A 21244-nucleotide genomic window follows, 5' to 3' on the forward strand; every position below is an offset into this window, starting at 1 on the left:
GGCAGACGCCTCCAGAGCGCAACCGTTTTGGAAAAAGGAGAGCGCGGCGCGCCTAGCGTTTTTAGGCGCTAGATGTGAATGGCACCATATCGCGGTCATCTCCCTCCACCTCAGCCATCTTTATTGTTTTTATGCCCCCGGAAGTAATTGAAACTTCAAAACTTTATTGTCCAAGGCCAGAAAATAAACAGTGACAATCGATTATGGCACTTTGCCGCATCGATGCCGAATCGTACATTTCCCACATTGCAATGCATCGCCAAATCGATTATTGTTGACACCACTAGTTCCTTTGAAAAAACGCGCATCTTACTTCGCATTTTACCTAGCGATTGAAAAGCCCTCGGTGATGTCACACGCTGATTAACCGGTGGGAAAATATCCTCACCGTCACATCCCTAATACGCATAAAACAGAAGTGCATTGTGGGGACTAGAGCTCTGGTCGTACCCGTTCACAGGTGTTCTGTGAGCGCAGGAGGGCTTCTGAAGGCTTCTCCAGCTCTGCCAGCTTCAGCTCCAGTGTGACGCTCTTCTCCTCAGCTCTGCGTCTCTCCTGAACCTGCGTCTCCAGTCGACGCTGCAGCTCCTCCAGCTCAGAGAGCGTGTGGTCCTGTTCTGACGGCGTGGAGCGAGTCTCCAGCTCCTGTTCTGACGGCGTGGAGCGAGTCTCCAGCTTGTTCTTCAGCTCAGACACCTTCAGCTGGAGCTCAGCGCTCATCTCCTCTGCTCTGCGTTTGCTCTGAGTCTCGGCGTCCAGCTGACGCTCCAGAGACGCCACCTTCTGCGCCAGCTCGTTCGCTTGGGGAGAGTCGAGGAAATGACCCCTGAACACAGAGGAGAAATCATAGAAACATGCATTTATAAGCATGAGCAGCTCGTCAGTGATTATTAGTTTTGTGCATTTTTATGCTAAATTTGAGCAATAATGTCTTGGAGTACCACATTTATAACGTATCGTGAGTATCGTGATGTGGATCGAATTGTGACGAGGGTATCGTTACACCCCTAACAGTTACAAATAAACCAAACAGAAGTCAGCAACAGTGAGAAATGCAACTAACGGCAAACAATGCAATGCATATTTTATTGCATTTCTGCCTACATAAAATATAATCATGCATGGAAATGTTTTTTTAAATTTTTTTTAAAATTCAAAAACTTTTAGTAGTAAACAAGACTAGGCAAACAAACAAAACTAGGCAAACAATTCAAGCTGATTTAAACGGCCATTAGAGTGTAAAAGCGGTGTTGATATTGATAATGCGCGCTCACCCCTCCGAGGAGCTGCGGACCGTGATGCTGCTCATATTCATGTCGGGTTCATCCATAGCAGTGAATTCAAAGCGGCTGTCGAACTCATCCATATCTGCACAAAACAAAACATCTGAGCAAACGCCTCATGAACCTTTATCTCATGACGGACACACAAATATCTTCACAGAATGTTCAATCTATTGGGTTGACCAGAATTCACCGCCGCGTTTTTAATGGGAGTTAAAAATAATTTTAAATGAGCCCGTCTTAAGATGGTCCAGTTGGTTTGGGTTGCCTTCATATATCAAATTGTTATGATTAAGCATAAGGCAAAAATTTTATTCTTTTAAGACAGGAGGGATTTAAAAAGTTGAAGGTTATCCTAACTTTAAGTAATTTGTTTAACTCAGACCTGCAAACTCCTCAGAGTAAAAAAGGTGACAGTGTCACGCGCGTGGGGGGGTGATTGGCCTCACACATTTCTGAGCGCTTTATTAAACAGAAATTTGCTGTTGGTGTATTACCCTAAAACAACATGCTCGCCAGATTGTTTATCTAAATAGCCCTATGTTGTTAGAATTTACTGTTTACCAGGTTTTTGGTAATTTCCTTGATTTCACTTTTTAATCTTTTTTTAAATGAAAACTAACATCATAAAGTATGATATTTGTTTTACTTTGAGCAATTCTGGAGCTATAATTGACTCTTCTTAGGAGCATATAAAACAAAACAGCTCCTTGGAAAAAATTTTATGTAATATATTAGTAGTTATAAACAAAGGTTTATTTTAGTTCAGATTAGTTTGAGGGCTGCAACTGTATTCATAATGTCAAAATAAAACCAACGTAATGTTACTTGAAGGCATTATAGCCTACTATTCCTGCCAAACTTCCATGGTTGCGGTTAGTGTTACTACAGTACATCCATGGAGAATGTTGCTGATCTGTGGACACTGGATAGTTCATTCATGGCACAATGTTTCTTCCTGGTTTCCACGTCAGTGCCGTTTGATCCATTAATAACGGAGAAATGTGAATGTTTCTCACTAGATCTCGCAGGAGTCGCAGCCATGTTATTACTTCTGTTGCAAATTCAAATTCGTCCTTCCTTTACTTGATCTTATTAGCGCTGTGTAGTAACAGTGTCGCTTGATCAAGATCGGCTCACGCTGCTTTGGTCCAAACTGATAAACGGTCCGTCAACCACATAATAACTAGCAGTTTCGTTCCGCTTGCATTACGTTTGCCATTTGATGTTGGGCAATGTTGTGGTGGCTCCGGCGGATTATGAGCGCACCTACATTTGAAATAACGGAATTTTGGTCGGCAGGAAAAATGGCAGAATCTTTCCTGAAACGTTAAGACAGAACTCGTACCCTCTCCCTCTTCAGGCAGAAAGCAGTCGGCTCGTCTCTTCTTGATGTACGGCTCAGCGGAGCTCATGTCAGTCGAGTCGAGATCTTCCTTCAGCAGATGCGCAGGTCTCAGCAGTTTCCCAGCCCACGTCACCCTCCGCTTGGGAACCTGTGCGTTTAAATGCAACAATCAGACCCACGGATTCACTAACACTGAGGAGTTACGATTAGGGTTGGGAATTAAAAAAAAAATACTTGGAGATCAAGAATCGGATACTTGATATAAAATTTAAGATTCCTCTTATCGGATCCCTTGTGAGCATTTCAATATGACTTTAAGAGCCAGACGAGTCACTGTTTTCACACATCCAAATCGTGCGCACAGAAAAGGTGATTTTAAACCATTCAAGTGTGTGTAACTATATTCAGCAGCTTTTAAAAAGTGACAGCACTAATATTCCTGCTGCCGTCTATATAACACTAATCAAACAAGAAAAGATGAGAAAATTCACCAGTTCTTGACTGAATAACTTTTGTAACTATATTTGTAATGTATATTTTATTTATAAAGTGCTGTGTTGGCTAGATATTGTTCTCTACCATGCAAACGTTTCTTGCTTAAGTGTTTTTTAGCCTGTTGATTTTTGTTCATGATATTAAGCTACAATTAATTGGATGTCATTCACATTTAGTCTTATTGCAAAACAAGTTGTTTTTTTGCCTTATTGGAATCGAAATTAGGAATCGATAAGCAGAAGCGACATAGGAATCGTTAATTCAAACAATCCCCAACAACTAGTGAAAGTTTACCTTCGGGATCAGGGCAACATTTGAGGCAGTAACTAGTAACTTGGTCAGGTTCTTGATTCGGTCCTGCTGATCTCGCTGGAGCTGGTCTTTCTCTTGCAGGAGCTGACACAGTGACTCTCGCTCGGTTTCAGTCGTTTGAGTGACAGAGGAAACCTGGGAAAGAGATCGTGTTATTATCGGATGACTGTTAAACCTGTGATGTACATGCTCACATAATACGCATGAGCATGCCGTCACCGTTTTACAAGTTTACAAGGAGATGATACTTTTTTTTTTAATTCAAAACTTTGATCCTGTTTCAAAGTTTGCATTCTCGAGCATCAAACACTGTCGTCGTGTAAATGAACGGCCAGAACACATTAAAAGTTTCTGTTAGACCGGTGTGTGTTAGCGGCCGCTAAGTTAATAACTAATGATCTTTACAACGGAACTGAATCAATCAAAACTAACTTTATCTGGACAATAACTTTATTCTAGATCTGCTGTAAAGCCTAAACAATCTCTGTAACTGTAATCTCCTATTATCACTGTAAAGCTGCTGTGAAACTCTATATTGTTAAAGCGCTGTGTAAATAAAGGAGACTTGACCTACCTCATGCAGACGGCGTCTAAGATCAACAATCTCGTTGCGGTATCTTTTCAAGAGCGCACCTTCGTCAGAGACCTCTGTGACGTGAGGGTCGTTCTTCATGCGCTTCGCAGCACTAGCAAACTTTAAACGGCAGTAAAAACACAGATGAGTTAAACACACCTCCCCATATCAGAGCAAAGCAGCGTCTGGTCCTCGTACCTGTAAAGTGCTGACGGTCTCGTCCACAGTGGCCGGCGTGATGGTGCAAATAATCACAGTTTTCGCATTTCCACCCAAAGAATTCTGAAGGATCCGGGTTAGTTTACTGTCTCTGTAATTCACGAAGCCCCTTTTGGATGGAATGGAAACAAAACATTATGGTTTGCTACGGTTTGCTACCAAAAACAGGGTGAAAGTCACGAAATAACTCACTTCTGACTCTCATCGGATAACTTCTTAATGACTTGACCCAGTATGAACAAACTGCGGTTTATGTTGCACCCTTCTTTTAACCGGGCTCCTGAAACAAAAGAGTGCTTTTAACACACAAACTCATTAAATAAAGAGTTCGATTTTATGCTTTTCGTAAATGGCTCAAACTTTGGCTGTATACGCTCATTTGTGACCAGGAACAGTTCTATGCCACTTACCTGCTGTGAAAATACTAGATTTTATGCTTTGAAAACATACATCCGGATATTTATTTAGGCATTATTGGTCACTGTTTAGTATTTTTTTTATCATTGTGAAGAATTTTTTTTGCAATAATGCTTAGTCATTGACTCCAACTCATTTCACTCACTGTCTGTGTGCAAGTGTGTGTGTGTGCGTGCGCATGTGAGTGAGTATGTCTATGTGCGAGTGTTAATCTTTTGCACTCAAAATGTTTAATGACTATTTGTACCAGGTTCAAAACACACAATATTTCTTACAGTTACGATCTCTTACAGTCCCCGTTATGTGATTTTGACTCTTAGAACCATCTGACTACACCTTGCATCCCAACCAATCACTGGCGCTCATTAACGACGTGCTATCGAAGTAGCTATTATTAACTAGCGACTGACTTCCAGAAAGAAGAGCGTAAACGATGGCTACCGAAGCAGCGCGTTATGTACTGGCTGTCTTGTCTTCCGAAAAGCCCCAAAAAATAAATACAAGTTTGTCAGGACACTTTTAATATAACTCCGATTGTATTCGTCTGAAAGAAGAATGTGATACATTCGTGGAGATTTGGCGTTTGTGATGTTTCCTCGAGGGATTGCCATGACAGAGACGCTTCAGAAACCCGGTGAGAGCTGGAAACGACATTTACCTAGCAAATCATATTCTTCTTCGCTATAGAGAAAATTTGACAATCACAGAGACGTATACATAACCAAATGTGCCAGATTTGTAATCTCCATCATTTCACCATGTTTGACACAAACAAACTGTGTCATTTTTTTGACTGGAAAAAAAATTAGTAAAAAAACCCAAAACTTTATGCCGGGACATTCTGAAGCGCCGCGTCAGTTGTCGTCCACTGTACGAGACAAAATTATGGATTCTTGCATCCCCGCGGTCACTGTTGTTTGTGAATGATTACGACACTCTATAACCATAAAATCGTGTAGGTTGACCATTTATTGAAGTCCATTTCTCTGTTCCAAAACGAGTAACAGACTAAAAAAAAGAAGAAACAGTAAAACGCGATCATTACCCTCAGCTCCCGTCTGACTCGCGCGTTCAGCTCCAGCCAGATCCACCAAGTTCTACAGAAACGGGAAACAACAACAGACTGACTAAACATAATAAATGTTGCTCATCCAAATGTCATCTGTGAAATCACACAGAAGGTTGGTGTTTGTTCTGAGCTCACCAGGTGTGACACAATGATGGCTCCATCAGCGTTTTCCCCAGACGCCAGATCGCTTCGGTCACGGCTCTCCAAGATCTGACACGGACAAAACAAACCAGATGAGTCCAAATAAACCAGAGACAAACCAGAACACACCCCAGTTCATATCGCCTCTTACCATGCGGAAAATGGTGTGAGAGCGGCTGCTGCGCTGGTTCATTTTAGTTTTCCCATAATGCCGGTTTTCTGTATGAATCAAGTGAGGATCAGATAAGCACCGCAGAACAGCAAAAAAATGAACGAGCGAGTGAGTGATTCAATGAGAGCAGCTTTACTTTCTCCTTTGGTGATCCAGGACAGGGCTTGTTCCGGAGACGTCACCATCTCTTCGGTCAGATCAGCCACGTACACGTTTTTCTGTGGACAGTCAGTGGGTTAAAGTTTCACTCAAATTTAAATTAGCCCATGATTTACTCACCCTGAAGCCATCCTAGGTGTATATGACATTCTTCTTTCAGACGAATACAGTCAGAATTATATTAAAAAATGACCTGTTTCTTCCAAGCTTTAGAAGCATCTATCCATCCTAAAAAACGTTAATGATGGACAGATGAAATTTTATGATGGATAGATGGACTTTTATGGACTTTAAAACAGAAACAGTCATGCACTGCCATTATAAAGCTTGGAAGAGCCAGGACATTTTTTAATATAACTCTGATTAAAGCTGTAAAGCTGCTTTGAAACTAGTGGTGGGCGATATAGCCTCAAAATTCTATCACGATATTTCAAGAATATTTGCTATTATGATATAGGCATTTTTTTTTTGTTGAAAATTTTCTTATGTTTATCTCGCCTAAATGTTTGCTCACTCATTGCGTTTTTACAATGTGGTAATTTTGTTGTTAAGAGTTTACACAACACAAGGAAGCTTGATTTCAATCTTTGAATTAAATGTGTGTAGGTCTAACACCAGTATTCAGAAATACTACAGAAACATAATAAAGTAATCAAATGTAAAATAACAGTCTTTTAGTTATGTTTCCTGATTAAATTAAATACATAGGATAATAATTCTCATTCATTACAATTAAAGCTATCTTTTGTTGTTTTGACGACAACATTAATGACAGACGCATAGCCTATGGCTGCTGTCACTTTTACAGCTAGTGCGCGGATCCATTGCTGTTTTCATTATACTGTCTGTCACACTGTCACATGCGTTTTATACATAACCCACTGTGTTTATGAGTATACTTACCAAGACCGGAAGTTTTACACAATTTTGCGTTTTCCCCCCATTAAAGGATATAATCCGCGAAAAATAACTTTAGTTTCTCGCGAGCTGTAGCCTACTCTATGTATGCACGCAGTGCAACTCTCTCAGAGAGTGCGCGAGTAGCTTACTGGATAGCTTAAAACCGCTTGAATGTTTAAACTGATAAGAATTAAGAAGACTTGAAAATTATAAACTTTAGTTACGATGCACTGATGGCCCGATTGTGCAAGAGACCATTCAGTCATGTCCCGACTCCTAAACGCGCGTTGGAACGTAAATGCGCCATACGTCATCGCGTCGCTATATCATTGATATCGCGATATGACACTTTTTTATCATGTAAAAATGTATACCTGTATTATCGTGGACGGTATGATATGGCACATCCCTATTTGAAACATTGTTAAAAGCGCTATATAAATGATGACTTGACTTGATTGTGTTCGTCTGAGAGAAGAATGTCATAAACACCTAGGATGACTGGAGGGAGAGTAAATCATGGGCTAATTCTCATTTTTGGTTTGGACACCTTTAAGATCTGAAACTACACTAGCATCAGCTGTACGAGTCCAACCAAACACTCACGTAGTTCCCCTCACGGATCTCCAGAGGCCTTCTCTTCCAGCTGTCGCAGAGCAGATCTGTGACCGTCTCGTTATAGATTTCCATATAACTCACACGCAGGAGAAACTCCTTCTTCGGAAACTGGAGAAGGATGCAAAGAGATAAAGCTATTAAATGCTATTAAATGCTCACTGCCAGAAAATACACTGGTTAATGAACCATTAACAATGTACAAGACAGACATACTGAAATAAACTACTCTTCAACTATGATTTATCCCAAAATCACAATTGTGAGGAAAACACTGAAACGCAAGCACTGTAAAACAGTTCAGATCTCAAAAGTCGTGGTAAACAGGACTTTTAAAGAACTACCTTTTTGGTTTTCAAGAACTACTATCAGAGATCTCACTTATCAAACAATATCTTTATCTTTCAAATGATAAAAAGGGTAAATGTATAAATATACTAATAAAACGGTACTAATAAAGTGCAACACATGCAATGAATGTGAAAACATTAACATTGGAAAGGATACTAAGATGGTTTCCTTAATCAAACTGATTATTTTTCCTCATGAATTTATGATTGACCTGAAGAATGAAAGCTGTATCATATACTAGGATATTTACATGAGCAATATTACGCTCATAATCATGTGAAATGGCTCTATATCAGACGGGTGGCAGCATTAATTTTGTGTGAAAAGATTGTTTCATCGATAAAATTAAACACTAATTTCACATCTATGGTCTTTCAATAATTCAAGCACTTTTCATAAATACGGCTGTTTTCCAGGAATTAAATTTCAAGTACGTTAAGTAAAAGGAAGATTTGCCAACACTTACGTTTTTAATAGTTTTGAAGACGTCAGCCATGGCGAGAGGAATCACTCCAGGGTTATGCTCGCTTCCCATCATGGAGAAAGTCTTTCCGGATGACGTCTGTCCATAGGCAAATATTGTGCCTGAAAATAGGAGATGATGCATTAAAACTGTGATTAAGTGCACAACATACTACGCCTATGTGCATTATGTTCATGTAGCATGCATTTTTATTTCCTGTAATTGATATTGCACCATGTCTTAAAGGATTAGTTCATTCCAGGATCGTTCTCCATGTAGTGTCTTTCAATAGGGTAAACTAAATAAAAATGTATATACTTTATAACCACACATGCTAGTCTTGCACTGGCTGGGATGCGCCACGCATTGCATAATCATGTTGAAGGGTCACGTCTTCCGGTTCTGAAATGTAGGGATCTTTCTTCAACTTCAAAATCATCCGACATTGTTGTTTTACCTTTTATTTATTTAGTAAATGGCATTAGACGTTTTTGCATGTTCACTTTGTAAACACTGGGTCGGTTCTTACGCCTACGTCATGCTTGACCTTTCAACGTGATTACGTAATGTGGCGCATCACAGCTAGGGCAAGATTAGCATTTGTGGTTATAAAAGTATATAAATATTTATTTTGTTATAAATGTCCGCTGGTTTGTCTAGATAAGACTCTTATTCCTCGGCTGGATCATGTAGCGACCCGTTGGACCCACTGAAGTCACTATCCTGAAATGTTTTCCTCAAATATCTTGGATGACGTGGGGGAGAGTAAATTATCAGGACATTTGTAATTCTGAAGTGAACTACTCCTTTAAGTTCAGAGGGATCAGCCAATCTGATTGGCTGCGTGACATATCTTCATGATAGATGTTCTGGCCTCACCGTTATAGCCTTCGACTGCAGACACGACCAGGGGCTTGGCGATGTCCTGGTAGAGCTGAGCGGTGGTCTCCGCAGCGCTGAACACTCGGTCTGAAACACACACACGAGGGTCAGAACTAGGGCTGGGACAGTTACCGCATTACCGGTCACGCGACTTCAACGCGGGTCTGAGCTCGTCACAGTCATCACCGCAAAAAAAAAAACAGCAAAAAAAAAACATTGGTCTGCACATGTGCACGTTGTGTCTAATGACATGGATTCATTGATTCTAATGACATTGTGTCTTGCATGGATTTAAGGTTTTCTAAACAAAACTTATCAAAAGATGGAGCAAATCCGATCTTTCGTGAGTTGGAGCGTTATGTTCCATGACACAATAACATTCCATTTGTATTAGAGATGCGCAGATGGACTATTATTATTTCATCCGCAACCGCATCACAAAACTCATCATCCATCCGCACCAACGGTTTTTGATCAATTTTCGAAACCGCACCCGCGGCGCTAACTGTTATGAGCGATGTAGACGCTGCTGCCGCGAGGCTAGAAAGCTCTTGGCTGTTCTAGATAGCAGACTGATCCAATACAGCAGAGATATTTAAAGGCTAATGTTCCGTATAGCCTATTGGCTGTGTTGTATCCCCAGAATATCAGCAGTGAACTCATTCTCTGATCAGCGCAAAGGGATAAAAATAAATAAATAAATAGCCTATAACGCACATCGGCAAACCTGACCTTACCTGTAGGCTACTATAGCCTAAAATGTCATTTCGTTTTGAATTTTGTTTAAAAGTAGACATTAAGCTTTCTATTTATTTCACTTGTCTGTGAGGCAAGTTCATTTATGAGACGATCTCCAGTTCACGCGCAAGAGATCGCACCGGCGCTTCCACGTCCTCCTGATTATATGTCTGCTATTTGCTTCTTATTTATTAATTCCAGGCAATTAGTTAATGAAACAGTGATTAAAATTAAGATACAATTTATACAAAACGAAATTTAATAAAGTGGTCAAAATCGTGTCTGACCCATCTTATGATCCCATCTTACTCATGCTGTTCACTCTTCATATAATCAACAGATTAAATGAAAAATAACATTATATTATGTAAACATAAATATGGAATATAATTTTTGTAATTAAGACATGTTGGAAAAGTGTTCATCTTTTATTTCCAATGTGAACATCATAATGTATTCTCCTGAAAAGAATTAATTCAATGCGAATTTATCCGAGAATATTCTTAAATAAGGAAATCTATTCAGTGATTGGTTCATGCCAAAGGGTAATTCCAGCGTTATGGATGTGACATTTGAACTCATAATGACAGGTGAAATGTCTCAGAAAAAAAAAAACTTCTTACAATATTTAAATTGGAAATGCATATTCTCAGAGCACCCAATCTGGGGAATAGACAGGCAAAATATGTTTTTCTAAAATATATTTAAGCACCCCCAAAAAAGGAAAGTATGCATGCGTTATGGATGTGACGGAAAATGACTGAGTTTTTGGTATACCGTTCGATTTCCTTTAAAGTCTGTTAACTTTTAAATCCAATGTATAAATATTGCTATCCACATGATGAAGGGGTCTTAGCGGAACATAAAAATATCAATGTTTAAAATATATATATTTTTATGAAGTGTATTATGAGGAAAAAAACAACGTTATGGATGTGACAAAAACCCTGTTATGGATGTGACGCGTCTGAAATACATAGAATCTGTTTGGAAAATCAACAATCAAACCATCATGGCACTTTTGTTGACGCACAATGGCTGTGTTTTCACATTATGAAGACTGTTTGAAATGATTCTGAAGACCCCCCCCCCCCCCAATTATAAATTAGTTTTTTTTTTTAGCCTGGATCTTACTGTACATCTTAATTCAATATGTAAAAGTATTGAAGTATTGGTTTTTAGTATCATCTTACCATTTTATCCATCTGTCGTTGTGGTAGGCGTTTAGCTTTAAGATAACGCTATCTTCGAGCTGTCAAAACCTGAGCTTGAATGACAGGAAGCGCGAGCGAATTAGAGGGCGCCTGTTTCGCGCCTAAACCAATCAGGTTCCTCGCGCAATTGCAGGACGCCTCTCGACTAGGACGTGAATAGGCTACTATAAACACATAGACGGAACATTAAAGCAGAGACTATTACGGAAGACAGTCAAAATTAAAATACATTAACAATTAATGTTTGTCATATAGGAGTTCAAATCACAGGTTTCCTCCACAGTCAGGTGAACCGATGGACATTATTGTCCGTAGATGTGAGTCACTAGCAATCACGTAACGCCTACGTTTTTTGTGTCTAAATGATCGCACGGTTTTCGGCCAGTTTATGGATTTTAATGCACAGTCGCGAGTCAAAATCATCACATTTTATTTCTTATAAAAATGATTTGACAAAATAATTGACACGCAATATTATTAGCCTATTATTATTTTGTCAGCGTGATCGTACCGAGCCTCTAAAGGGACGTGGTGGTGGAAAAAGCACATACAGATTACACAATCAGAGAGTTGCCTATTTCTTTTCGTTTTGATCTTTGCAATCTTTCTATACATGGGCTATATTTCTGAGAGGCATACGTCGAGTTTCTGTTCAGTTATGAGACGCGCTCAAGTTTACGTGTTGCAAGTGATCGCACATCCATGCTATATTTGCTTATTTATTAAATCCAGAAAATTGGTTGATGAAACTTTGATTTAAAATTAAGATACAATTTATGCAAAACGAAATTCACTTTAAAAATAAAGTCTTTCTACAAAACAAAACTTGAAATGAAGAGGCCAAAATCATTTCTGTCTTGAAACAGATCACAATAGTCATGTGCATGATTTAATATGAAGCGTCCGTAACGGTCACGTCCGTAACGCATTATTATGGTTGTTCAGAGCAAAGTAGTGAGATGAATTGTCTATCCTAATAAGCATAAATATAATTTAGCTTTGTAAATAAAGTTTCAAGTTATTTGCATTTATAATTGTCATATTAAATAAACTAAACCTTTAAAACGTTATGGACGTGACAGCGCACTGAAGCGACAAGACCTCTTTATTATAGCCCTTATAAATTCAACAGGCAGTGCTGTTATGACCAAATTAGTATATGTATTTCTCAGGCATGCCTCCATCTTTCTGCAAAATGCTTACTGTTAAAATAAAGTTTAAAAAGGGGGGGTCTTTGATACCTTTTTTTGAAAGCATGAAATATGGCTGGTTGAAAATGTAATTTAAGCATTGTTGCTCACCTCATATCTGGTGGATAAACAAGGCAATTTTCTTAAATTTTTTGTTAAAGCACATTAATACAGTATATTACAGACCTAAATGGACAACTTAAAAAGGGTTTTTTTCTTTTGGTTAAAACTTTATTTTTTCATGGTAAAGATCACCTTTGCATGGAATTGCCCCAAATTAAATTACTGATTGATGAAAATTTGACAATTGCAAATTGTGCTCATCTTTTTCGGATGTAGTTGACAATATTGAACATAGTCTCTCTAGCCAAAACAACTTCTGGTGTTCAACCGCGGTTAGAAAAAATCCATACCACCCCAGCCCTAGTCAGAACACACACACACACACACACACACACACACACCACTGCGATGACTCAACTCACCGAAGCTGAAGCTCTTGGTTGGAGCGCCATCTTCGTCCAGCTGATGGATGGCCTGTTTATCGGCTCTCCAGAAGAGCTGCACTGGCTCTGAACTCTCAGACTCCTCCCTGAAAACATCAGGATTATCAGTAACTTACATTGATGTTGAAACACTGAAAATCAACTTTAAACTTGGAATAAAAGAGCTGTGTGGAGACTGACACACAGTCACTCATTGTAAAACCTTGTAACCAAACAGTTGATGGATCCCATTGACTTCCATAGTAGAAAAATATATATAACGTTACTATGGAAGTCACTGTAACATTACATCAACGTATTGGTTACATAATTACATTCTTCGAAATATCTTCTTTTGTGTTCAGCAGAAGAAAGAAATTCACACAGGTTTGGAATAACTTGAGGATGAGTAGATGACATTATTTTCATTTTGATGTGAAATTTTCCTTTAACCCTTATGTGCTGTTGGGGATGTTTTCAGCCACTATGGGGAATTGGAGTCTTAATTTGGCCATACATTTCTCCGTGTTCCAGCAAATGGAATGATTTTTGGTGACAAATCTTATTTTTACACTTATTTTGGGAAAATGCTTTGAAAATTTTCAAAAACTCAACAGTACACTGTGGGCAAATTCACTAACGTTAGCCATTTGTTATGTTCGTGGCGTAAAACAGCCTCTACTTTAAACTAAAGTAAAAATGTATCAGCTAAATATTTTTCTCAAATTTTTTTTTTTGCATAAATCTATTAATCAACCTCAGTCCTGATCAAAACTACTAAATGTTTAAAAAAAAAAAAAAAAATCAGGATTTTAACTCTTTAATTGCCAAATTCATAAATTATGTCACTGATTTGGGGGAAAAAACACAAAATGACGAATTTTCAATATAAATTGTGATTGTAGACTGGATTTTTTTTAACCTTTTTATCACAGTCTTGGACATGTCAAAGATTAGAAACAACATTGGTTTTGATCAGTGGCGGCTCCAGACAATTTTGTTTGGGGGTCATTTCAAGGGGGTCTCATGAAAATAAACAAAAAATACAGTGGACACGGCTAATAACTGCTACTTAACAATAAAAAATAAAAAAAGACGTTGAGTGAGACGTTCATTGAGACGAGTGCATGTTGCAAAGTCATATTAAAGAGCCGATCGGAACGCCATAAGTAACGAGATACGCGCTGGCGGCAGGAAACTTAGCTTTGTGTGCCTGCGCCTCGTATATAACGTTATATATAAAGCTCGCAGGACTTGGTTGGCATTGCCTTTTCAGTGTGAGAAATACACAGTGTGGCGTGTGAACTGGTTGAATTGCGTGTGTCTCACGGCCAATGCGTGAGACTTGAGAACCCGGTTATAAAATGTTTTATTCAGTAGCGGACACAAGCTTCCATGGATTAACGTTAACTTAACAGTTAGTGCCTAAAACACAGTCAGGCCACTGTTAAAGCAGCGAAATATGTACAAGTTAGATATATTATTAATGAATTGTTAATAATCAGTTTTTAGAAAAGGTTTACCTAAGAAATAATATACAATAAAAACACCCTTTGGTACGGATTTATGATTAACGTTAACGTTAGCTAATGACTGTTCACTCATCCGCAGTGAATCCCTCAGCAATACCTCTAGACTGTTTTTGAAGTCAAAATCCCCTCCATACTGTAAATATTAATATTTTCTTACCTTTTAATGAGGGGTCTGACCCTAACGCAAACTTTTACAGCGGATTCTTCTGTCATTTTCGCTCCATCGATTAACGATAAACCGCAGCGCTTTTGAAACTAACTGACTGACTGACTGACTGAGCGCATTTGAAATTTTAACCGACTTTTCATTGGAGGATCTGTGCGCATGCGTGGATTAACGCCCGCGCATTAACTACATTTCATAGGTTTAATACTTTTGAATGTCACCTTTTCCATTTTTGTTGTTTGTTTTCAGAAGTGTTTTACTGCTTAAATATATATGAATATCATAATACATTTTGAATAGAGATAGAATTTTAATGCAGTATTTTCTCATATCAGTGTCAATAAACAGCGGGTTCCTATAGTGTCAACACATGAGCTCGTGTTAAATCTGTTAAATTAACTTTTAGGGGACAGTTTAAGTGTTGAAATGTGCAATGGTCTTTTTTTAATTTAAGACTTTAGGTTTGTGTCTTAACATAAACTGACTTTTAAAAATAAAACCACCTAGAGAAATATTCACAGGAGGAAAAAGTGTGACAACTAGCCCCGGGCTAATCACTCCAATATCGCGCCGTACAAAAATATGTGCTAAACAATTTTCGCTAACGTTCCCGTTCAGTTATGGAAACGTTATTTCTGAATGTAAAAATGTTTTTAAAACTTTGTTTGCTAACATTTTTTGTATTACAAGTTTTTAAAAATGTAATGTTTCAATATGCAAATGATGCATTATCGAATTAAATATGCATACATTTCTATAACAAAGAAAATGTTAAAAATGCTTGTTTATTATTTTTTTTTTGTATATATCAGAGTCAAAGGTTTTTACAGAGGGGATTTTGAATATCTCTATTTATCGCAAATCAGAAAATACATTAAAAAATCCAAAAATAATTACATTTTCACAATTTTTTTTTAGGAATAAAATGTTGTATAAATCAGGAAAGGTATATATGAACAAACCCCAAAATATAGATTTCTGGCTCTATGTAGCAGGCAAAACTCACCTTTAAAGATATATACTGTAATTGAAATCTACAGACGCAAATAGATAAAGTGCTCTTAAAGATAGTTAAAAGTGCTTTTTGGATGTTTTATTTCCACTAGTCTGAAAAAACACTTTTCGAAAAGCCCAAAATCTCAAAATTGACAGATGCATGAAAAAGTGTCTCGCATTAAATCAGTAGTGTGACTTTTTTCCTTCAACATCCACAGATAAAGCACAGAGTCACCAGAGGCGTATTTATGGTAAAACATTTATTTGAAATCATAATTATGACAACTATCATATTATTCAGAAGTACTTCAATAATCAATGCAACCTATAGACATTTACAGCTTTTTACATGAAGAAAAATCACGTCGAGCTACTGACGTCTTCGCTAGGGCACTTAAAAAGCGATGCATGCAGACAGAAGCGTCTCTGTGTTCATGTTCAACAGTCCCAGACAGAAACAGTGTCGGCCCGGATCCGGCCCAGATGTGGGCCGACACTGCGAGACGACCGGCCTCATAAAACACAATCACAATCAATCAAGGCATTTATTAAAGCATTTAGAATGATTCACTAAGACCAGTTCAGGGAAAGGGGTTTCAAAGCATGAGATCGATTAGAAAGCATTGAATTATTCACTGTACTGTTGCAGTATTCGACTGATTCCTGCTTTTGAGACACACGTAACTGATCGTAAACACAAATATACACATCCTCGCGCTTCAGATCACAGAGCGATGTCAGCATCACTCATACAGTCGATAATAGCGTGTGATATTTATTTAATTTCACGTACAGTTGTTATTACTCGCTGATCTAGATCTCAGATAATCGGTGTTTAAAAGCCTAAAGCTGGAACACAGAACAGTGTAAACTCACCGAGTGCTGAGCTCAGCGTACAGTGCAATACACTCACTCAATAATAATCACTAATGTAGAGGCTGAAGCTGGAGTGTGTGTGTGATTACGAGACGCTGCAGGTGTGTGTGTGTGTGATTATGAGTGCAGGTGTGTGTGTGTGTGTGTGTGTGTGTGTGATTATGAGACGCTGCAGGTGTGTGTGTGTGTGTGTGTGTGTGTGATTATTTGACGCTGGAGGTGTGTGTGTGTGTGTGATTATGAAACGCTGCAGGTGTGTGTGTATGTGTGTGATTATGAGACGCTGCAGGTGTGTGTGTGTGTGTGTGTGATTATTCGACGCTGGAGGTGTGTGTGTGTGTGTGATTATGAAACGCTGCAGGTGTGTGTGTATGTGTGTGATTATGAGACGCTGCAGGTGTGTGTGTATGTGTGTGATTATGAGACGCTGCAGGTGTGTGTGTGTGTGTGTGTGATTATGAGACAGTGCAGGTTTGTGTGTGTGTGTGTGTGTCTGATTATGAGACAGTGCAGGTGTGTGTGTGTGTGTGTGTGTGTGTGTGTGTGATTATGAGACAGTGCAGGTGTGTGTGTGTGTCTGTGTGTGTTTATGAGACGCTGCAGGTGTGTGTGTGTTTGTGATTATGAGACAGTGCAGGTGTGTGTGTGTGTGTGTGTGTGTGATTATGAGACGCTGCAGGTGTGTGTGTGTGATTATGAGACGCTGCAGGTGTGTGTGTGTGTGTGATTATGAGACAGTGCAGGTGTGTGTGTGTGTGTGATTATGAGACGCTGCAGGTGTGTGTGTGTGTGTGTGTGTGTGTTATTATGAGACGATGCAGGTGTGTGTGTGTGAGTGTGATTATGAGACAGTGCAGTTTGTGTGTGTGTGTGTGTGATTATGAGACAGTGCAGGTGTGTGTGTGTGTGATTATGAGACAGTGCAGGTGTGTGTGTGTGTGTGTGTGTGTGTGTGTGATTATGAGACGCTCCAGGTGTGTGTGTGTGTGTGTGTGATTATGAGACGCTGCAGGTGTGTGTGTGTGTGTGAGATTATGAGACGCTGCAGGTGTGTGTGTGTGTGTGTGTGTGTGATTATGAGACAGTGCAGGTGTGTGCGATTATGAGACAGCGCAGGTGTGTGTGTGTGTGTGTGTGATTATGAGACAGTGCAGGTGTGTGTGTGTGTGTGTGTGTGTGTGATTATGAGACAGTGCAGGTGTGTGTGTGTGTGTGTGTGTGATTATGAGACGCTGCAGGTGTGTGTGTGTGTGTGTGTGAGATTATGAGACGCTGCAGGTGTGTGTGTGTGTGTGTGATTATGAGACAGTGCAGGTGTGTGTGCGATTATGAAACGCTGCAGGTGTGTGTGTGATTATGAGACGCTGCAGGTGTGTGTGTATGTGTGTGATTATGAGACGCTGCAGGTGTGTGTGTGATTATGAGACAGTGCAGGTGTGTGTGTGTGTGTGTGTGTCTGATTATGAGACAGTGCAGGTGTGTGTGTGTGTGTGTGTGATTATGAGACAGTGCAGGTGTGTGTGTGTGTGTCTGTGTGTGTTTATGAGACGCTGCAGGTGTGTGTGTGTTTGTGATTATGAGACAGTGCAGGTGTGTGTGTGTGTGTGTGATTATGAGACGCTGCAGGTGTGTGTGTGTGTGATTATGAGACAGTGCAGGTGTGTGTGTGTGTGTGTGATTATGAGACGCTGCAGGTGTGTGTGTGTGTTATTATGAGATGATGCAGGTGTGTGTGTGTGTGTGTGTGATTATGAGACAGTGCAGGTGTGTGTGTGTGTGTGTGATTATGAGACAGTGCAGGTGTGTGTGTGTGATTATGAGACAGTGCAGGTGTGTGTGTGATTATGAGACAGTGCAGGTGTGTGTGTGTGTGTGATTATGAGACAGTGCAGGTGTGTGTGTGTGTGTGATTATGAGACAGTGCAGGTGTGTGTGTGTGTGTGTGTGTGTGTGTGTGTGTGTGTGTGTGTGATTATGAGACGCTCCAGGTGTGTGTGTGTGTGTGATTATGAGACGCTGCAGGTGTGTGTGTGTGTGTGTGAGATTATGAGACGCTGCAGGTGTGTGTGTGTGTGTGCGATTATGAGACAGTGCAGGTGTGTGTGTGTGATTATGAGACAGTGCAGGTGTGTGTGTGCGATTATGAGACAGTGCAGGTGTGTGTGTGTGATTATGAGACAGTGCAGGTGTGTGTATGATTATGAGACAGTGCAGGTGGATGATTTGGGCGGCTGCTCCAGGATTGACTCTCTGCGCAGGTCGTTCGGCACTGTTCCGTTCGGACCCCACACGTTCAGCTCCCCGAACATGCCCGTCTCGATCATCTCCTCCTGCCACGGGATCGAGATGTTTCCCGACGCAAACTCGTCGAAGAAGCTCTTGTCATCGTCCTCCAGGCCGACCCCCTTCACCGTGGAGAACGCGCCCACGTCGTCCAGATCTTTGGCGTAAACCGTCTTTGAATCCGGGACGAACGGAGGAGGAAGAATCCCTGTAGCAAATCAGTGAGGCGTTAGTGCATCACATGACTAGAGGGCCAGTTGCATAAACATAGTCATTAGCTGTGTCCTAAATGATGCACTATACACTATGCACTTATACACTATGCACTTGTGCACTATGCACTTATAAACTATAGACTATACACTATGCACTTATGCACTTGTGCACTATGCACTTATAAACTATAGACTATACACTATGCACTTATGCACTATGCACTTGTGCACTATGCACTTATAAACTATAGACTATACACTATGCACTTATACACTATGCACTTGTGCACTATGCACTTATAAACTATAGACTATACACTATGCACTTATGCACTATGCACTTGTGCACTATGCACTTATAAACTATAGACTATACACTATGCACTTATACACTATGCACTTGTACACTATGCACTTATAAACTATACACTATGCACTTATGCACTATGCACTTGTACACTATGCACTTATAAACTATAGACTATACACTATGCACTTATGCACTATGCACTTGTACACTATGCACTTATAAACTATAGACTATACACTATGCACTTATGCACTATGCACTTGTACACTATGCACTTATAAACTATAGACTATACACTATGCACTTATGCACTATGCACTTGTGCACTATGCACTTATAAACTATAGACTATACACTATGCACTTATACACTATGCACTTGTACACTATGCACTTATAAACTATACACTATGCACTTATGCACTATGCACTTGTACACTATGCACTTATAAACTATAGACTATACACTATGCACTTATGCACTAATACACTATGCCATTACACACTATACACTATACACTATGCACTTATGCACTATGCACTTACACACTATGCACTTATACACTATGCACTTGTGCACTATGCACTTGTACACTTATAAACTATAGACTATACACTATGCACTTATGCACTAATACACTATGCACTTATGCACTATGCACTTATGCACTATGCACACTTATGCACTATTCACTTATACACTATGCACTTATACACTATGCACTTATACACTATTTACTCAACTGTGCAGTGTATAAACTCTATGAGTTTATTTTGTCGTACACACCGGGGTCTGTTAGCCCCTCCCCCTCTGCTACGTATTTAATTCAAAATCCTCCTGCTCACTTTTAAATCTCTGCACAGCTTGGCTCCGCCTATCTCTGTGACCGGCTCCACCCCTACACCCTTCATAAATCATTCTAAGATGATTTGATGCTCAAGAAACATTTATTATTATTGTCAATGTTGAAAACAATTCATTTGTTGTGGAAACCCTGACTTGTGGTCAGTAAGATTTTTTTGTGTTTTTGAAAGAAATACTTGTATTCATCAAGAGGGTATTAAATTGATCAAAAGTGACATTTATAATGTTACACAATATTCTATTTAAAAAAACTGTTCTTTTGAACTTTCTATTCATCATAGCATCTTGAAAAATAAAATGTATGACGGTTTCCACAAAAATATGAACTGTTTTCAACATAATAATCATAAATGTTTCATGAGCAGCAAATCATCATATTATAGTGATATCTGAAGGATCATGTGACACTGAAGACTGGAGTAATGATGCTGAAAATTCAGCTTTGATCACAGGAATAAATTACACTTTACTATATATTCACATACAAAACAGCTGATTTACATTACAATAATATTTCACTGTTTTACTGTATTTTGATCAAATAAACGCAGCTTTGGTGAGCAGAAGAGCCTCTTCAGAAAGCAGATCTGCACCTGCATCAAGTTTCCTCCAGTTGATCTCGCTGAAGAACGGATGAGCGCGCAGCTCGTCACACGAGCCGTTCTTGAAGCCCAGTCTCTTGTCCACTTCTTTAGCCAGTAACCCTTCACAGATGGACTTGGCGTTCTCACTGAACTTCTCCGGGAAGGTCACGGGGTCATTCAGGATCCGCTTCTTCACCTCTTTATTCTCCACCTGAGCAGAAAACAACAGAACGGTCATGTTCATCAGAGACTGTAACTCTTACTGACACACAGGTGGCGCTGTCACCAAACGCCTGATCCCGGTGTCACTTCATTTACATTTAAAGTCGCAATGAAGTGACTAACATTGCATTCAAGTTATTTATTTTATAGGGAATGCATATCAAATGCA

General features: G+C 39.4%; 2 protein-coding genes across 7 annotated transcripts in view; both read right to left on the bottom strand.

Moving 5' to 3' along the window:
* The window catches only part of cenpe (centromere protein E), a 65512-nt gene extending 50643 nt beyond the window's left edge, over window positions 1–14869 (bottom strand). Inside the window, exons 1-16 of the mRNA XM_077238048.1 lie at window positions 14717–14869; window positions 13028–13134; window positions 9398–9487; window positions 8522–8640; window positions 7696–7815; window positions 6167–6248; window positions 6010–6077; window positions 5853–5927; window positions 5694–5745; window positions 4424–4511; window positions 4211–4340; window positions 4013–4132; window positions 3421–3573; window positions 2632–2779; window positions 1275–1368; window positions 451–826 (exon numbers count right to left, since the gene is read on the bottom strand). Of these exons, the coding sequence (XP_077094163.1) occupies window positions 451–826; window positions 1275–1368; window positions 2632–2779; window positions 3421–3573; window positions 4013–4132; window positions 4211–4340; window positions 4424–4511; window positions 5694–5745; window positions 5853–5927; window positions 6010–6077; window positions 6167–6248; window positions 7696–7815; window positions 8522–8640; window positions 9398–9487; window positions 13028–13134; window positions 14717–14772 (1878 nt within the window). The 5' untranslated portion in view covers window positions 14773–14869. The remainder of the gene's footprint in view (window positions 1–450; window positions 827–1274; window positions 1369–2631; window positions 2780–3420; window positions 3574–4012; window positions 4133–4210; window positions 4341–4423; window positions 4512–5693; window positions 5746–5852; window positions 5928–6009; window positions 6078–6166; window positions 6249–7695; window positions 7816–8521; window positions 8641–9397; window positions 9488–13027; window positions 13135–14716) is intronic.
* Window positions 14870–17257: 2388 nt separating this feature from the next.
* The window catches only part of grk1a (G protein-coupled receptor kinase 1 a), a 13650-nt gene continuing 9663 nt past the window's right edge, over window positions 17258–21244 (bottom strand). The window contains exons 6-9 of one of the 6 annotated variants that reach the window (XM_077238051.1): window positions 20863–21064; window positions 18812–19088; window positions 18586–18619; window positions 18193–18223 (exon numbers count right to left, since the gene is read on the bottom strand). In XM_077238051.1, coding sequence (XP_077094166.1) covers window positions 18604–18619; window positions 18812–19088; window positions 20863–21064 — 495 coding nt within the window. In that variant the 3' untranslated portion in view covers window positions 18193–18223; window positions 18586–18603. Of the gene's footprint in view, window positions 17375–18119; window positions 18154–18192; window positions 18292–18585; window positions 18620–18811; window positions 19089–20862; window positions 21065–21244 lie in introns of those variants that run through there. The other 5 variants (XM_077238050.1, XM_077238056.1, XM_077238053.1 and 2 more) reach the window with 5 other exon arrangements.

This window comes from Siphateles boraxobius, unplaced genomic scaffold (genome assembly GCF_051911475.1).
Source record: "Siphateles boraxobius isolate OS27281-9 unplaced genomic scaffold, OSU_SipBor_1 215, whole genome shotgun sequence".
Classification (NCBI taxonomy): Eukaryota; Metazoa; Chordata; class Actinopteri; order Cypriniformes; family Leuciscidae; genus Siphateles; species Siphateles boraxobius.